This window comes from Spea bombifrons, chromosome 7 (genome assembly GCF_027358695.1).
Source record: "Spea bombifrons isolate aSpeBom1 chromosome 7, aSpeBom1.2.pri, whole genome shotgun sequence".
NCBI classification, from domain to species: Eukaryota; Metazoa; Chordata; class Amphibia; order Anura; family Pelobatidae; genus Spea; species Spea bombifrons.
The window spans coordinates 38,765,491-38,769,549 of NC_071093.1; the positions used below are offsets into that span (position 1 = coordinate 38,765,491).

Genomic DNA, 4,059 nt, shown 5'->3' on the forward strand with positions numbered 1-4,059 from the left:
AGATGATAGCAGCCAGGATCTGGGGCAGCAAGGGGAGCAGAAAGCACCTGAACACCTGGAGCAGCGCATGTGCATCAGGGGAAAGGTTGCAATAAAAAGACGCAGGAGTCAGATGGAAAGTGATGTTCCTGCTAAAAGATTTAGAAGCCTTCTCCCCATGTCAGTACCATCCTTTACTTTTCATGCACTGCTGGGAAAAGGCAGCTTTGGAAGAGTCATGTTGGCTTCTGTCCCTGGCAGGGATTCCCGGGTAGCGGTTAAGATCATTCAGAAGAAAGCCATGAACCCTGTGAACATAATAAAAGAGAGGAGGGTCCTGGAGGTGGCTCGGAACAGCCCATTCCTGTGCCATGGGTACGCGGCCTTCCAAACAGAGACCTGCGTACTATTAATCATGGAGTATTTAGCCGGAGGAAGACTAATGTCATATCTGAACAGGATGGATTGCTTCCCTGAGACCACAGCTGCCTTTTATTCGGCAGAAATAGTGTGTGCCGTCCAGTTCCTCCACTCTCAGGGAATTATACATCGCGACCTAAAGCCGGACAACATCTTGCTTGATGGAGAGGGCCATGTAAAGATTTGTGATTTTGGTCTTGTTGCAGATGGTATTTTTGGAACCGAAAAGACCAGAGAATATTGCGGCACATTTATGTTCATGGCCCCAGAAATACATCTGAAGCAAGCATACGGTGTTGCCGTGGACTGGTGGTCCTTCGGAGTGGTGCTGTTCCGTATGCTGAATGGAGCTTTCCCTTTTTATGCTAGCAATAGCATCATGTCAGAGATTGATCAAATTGTGTACGGCAGCCCTCAGTACAGCAAAAACCTCAGCAAAAAAGCTGTGGACATCTTGAAGCAACTCTTGGAGAAGGATCCTCGGTATCGCCTTGGGATGAAAGGAAATATCAGACGGCATCCGTTCTTTCAAACCATCAACTGGGATGACATAGAGAGCCGGCGATCAGCTCCCCCATACCAGCCGGAATTAAGACCATATCTCCTCCCGAACAAACTGCGCAGGATTCCATCAGTTCTGCAGACCACAGAGGACACGTCCTCTCCATCCAGCAGCCGGCATATGTCTGGCTTTACCTTTATAACACCAGACTGGATGAATTGAGGGATGGACTGCGCCCTGGCCAAGTGACTCAAGATCTCTTGTTTCCAATAACAATAAACCAAGGAAACAAAACATCATTTTGGTTATTGCTTCTTTAACTCTACGTAACTGTAGATGCCAATTTCACAAGGAGCTGTCAGTGGGTGCGACCTCACAATACATTTTCTGCCTTTGTGACATCATACACCGTGACACATTTCATATACTCCAAAAATGTGTGGACAAGAATGTCCCAAATACACCGAAATGTAAAAAATCTACTTTATGTTCATTGCAATTAACATAATCCATGTGATCCATGTGACTGCAATAATGTTTTACACCACAATAATAAATTGACTTGCACATTTGGGGCTTTTAAAGTGACATCAATGTGTCATATCTTTAATAACTTTGTTCTCATGTTCTAATCTATCACATTGCTCCCCTATAACATCTTCTGTTTCTAGTGATTATTATATTTTCAATCCACTTTGCCCATACATAATAATTCAATTGTGGTCTGTGCAGTGGCAGCTTTGCAAAGACTCGTCATGCCCCAGTCCTTAAAATCCATACCTAGTGATATAACACACAATTTCCACTTGTCACGTAAAAAATATTCACTTAGGGCATTGATGCCAGCTACTGCGGGTCCACTTGTGTACCAAGAAGTCTTTGGGGGCACCATGAGATCTAACGTCATGGGCCGCAGGGCCTAAATTCAGCCATTGCTGCAAATGTATAATAACAGAAACATTTTAAATAAACCTATCATCTAAACTTGTGTGAGATTGTTTTAACACAACGGCCATACTTCTAAAGTCCATAAGTTCTAAATTCAAGCAAACATTCCACAGGGTCACCCGGAACATTTCTATTAACTGCTCCTAACATTTTCAGTTAAATGTCTCCATTTACACCCTGCTGTGAATGGTCCACTGTTTAATGCCGTGCCGATTAACGTGAATTTTGTAGTCTGATTGGGAGTGGGTTTTTTTTTTTTTACGAAACAAGAAAATTGGAAGTTTATTGTGTTACTAAATACAGCATACACCACTTAAAGTTACCCCTGTGCCCACGTGTTGCTACATTCGGAGTTTGGGCTAGAACATGTCAAAACAAAAGGGTAAAAATTATATGTCTACACAAAATGCTAGTGTTTGGAGTGAAATGAATGAAGTGGCAGACACAGGAAAAGGTTTGGACTACTGAAGCCATATTTGGACAGCAATGATAATTACCGTGAAGAACGCCGTGAGTCAGTTTGTGTACCCCTGTGTGCTGCTCAAGCTGGTTTGGCAAACTTTACAGAAACTCGGTGCCATGCAATATTGGTTTCCGTAGCAGTGCTCATACAAAGTCTGTAATTTTATTCTTAACTATGTTTTGGGTGAGAAACCAGCATATAAGAACACTATGATGTTATACTTATATTAAGTATTTGTTCTGTAAAAGGCTATTGCAACTCATATAATATATATATATAATAAAAAAAAAATTTTGTACTTTGGTTTAACTTGCCATTTAATTATAAATTCTAAAAAAGTAGTTTGCGTTTTCCAGAAATGTCCTCATTTAAACTTCCTCTAGCTTCTCACCCTCCTGGAAAGCTTAATTCTTTGGAAAGACTCACCCCCACGTATATTTCATCTATAAGTTCAGAGTTCCTTGCAATCGATGATGACTAATAGGAAATTCTGGTGAAGCCAGAGGGAGGTATTATACGGCGGTATCATCATACAGGATGTGGTATATTTTTGTTTATGTAGTTTATGGAGGTAGTCGTGTTAGCTCAATGATGACATATTGCTTATTGGAGAAATTATGATCATTTAACTAACACAAATTTATAACACTGATATCTGAAAAATAGGCATGGCTATATATACGATATATATATATATACGGTATATATATATATATATATATATAAATATATATATAAATACGGTATATATAAATATATGGTGTATATATATATATATATATACAGTATATATATATATATATATATATATATATATATATACAGTATATATATATATATATATATATATATACTAATCAAATGCTACATTTCTTTTAATTAAAACTACATTTCATCCCTGCAACATTTTGCCATTTTGGATCGAGAGGCACAATGATCTCCAACATAACGGCATTATCAGATGAATGAATTATGAAAGATGAAAGTTATTTTCATCCATTTAATATTTTTTCTGGATCAACAAATATATTAAAGTCTGAAAGGTTAAGCTTGATGGACTTGTGTCTTTTTATTCACTGCCTGCCAGCTATGTAACTGTGTAATTATATATTAGCAGCCAGGTCAAAGATCCCTGTTGGATTTGGAGGACAATTAAAATAGCATCTGCGATTATGAATATGAGTCCTGATAGATATGGCAGTTTGCAAGGGCTGAAATCTCATTTTCACATTAACACGCGATAAGGTGATATATTAAAACCGAAAGATATGATGCTATTGGTCCATACGCATTAGAATGCATTAAGTATACATGGTGTGTGGGTGTCTAACACATTGTATCAGTGGATTATATTCATTCCAAGGTAATAAAGAGATGTCACCAACATGGTGCCTTCCTTGCTCTGGCAGAACTTTTCATCACCTCCTGTCTTCTCTGGCAATTCTGAGTTTTCTATTTTATATATATATATATATATATATATATATATATATATATATATATTTATGTTAAAAGACTAGGATAAGAACTTGAAATAACGTTTGTGTTGTCACTGGAAGCATCAAGGCGTATGATGGCTGAACATGGAAAAGCCAGCAGCGGCTCACTTGCCTCAAAGAAGTGGGAAAAGTGGCAATTTTTAAGCTTTTCTTAAAGTTTCCAAGAGGGGCTGGCCAGACCGGGGGGCAGAGACCAAATGCCCTCACTGCAGGTCCGAAATTGTTCACAATGGACCATTCAACCCTTT

The 4,059-nt window shown here is 38.8% G+C and overlaps 1 protein-coding gene across 1 annotated transcript; it reads left to right on the forward strand.

Annotated features, from left to right (window-relative positions):
- The first annotated feature begins 394 nt into the window (after positions 1 to 394).
- LOC128502247 (protein kinase C delta type-like) lies at positions 395 to 1,123 on the forward strand. The gene has a single exon (XM_053472005.1). It carries the CDS (start codon positions 395 to 397, stop codon positions 1,121 to 1,123), a length of 729 nt encoding a protein of 242 aa, XP_053327980.1.
- Positions 1,124 to 4,059: the final 2,936 nt, after the last annotated feature.

Coding starts and splice junctions, on each gene's coding strand:
- LOC128502247 (XM_053472005.1), top strand. CDS start 395: ATGGAGTATTTAGCCGGAGGAAGACTAATGTCATATCTGAACAGGATG.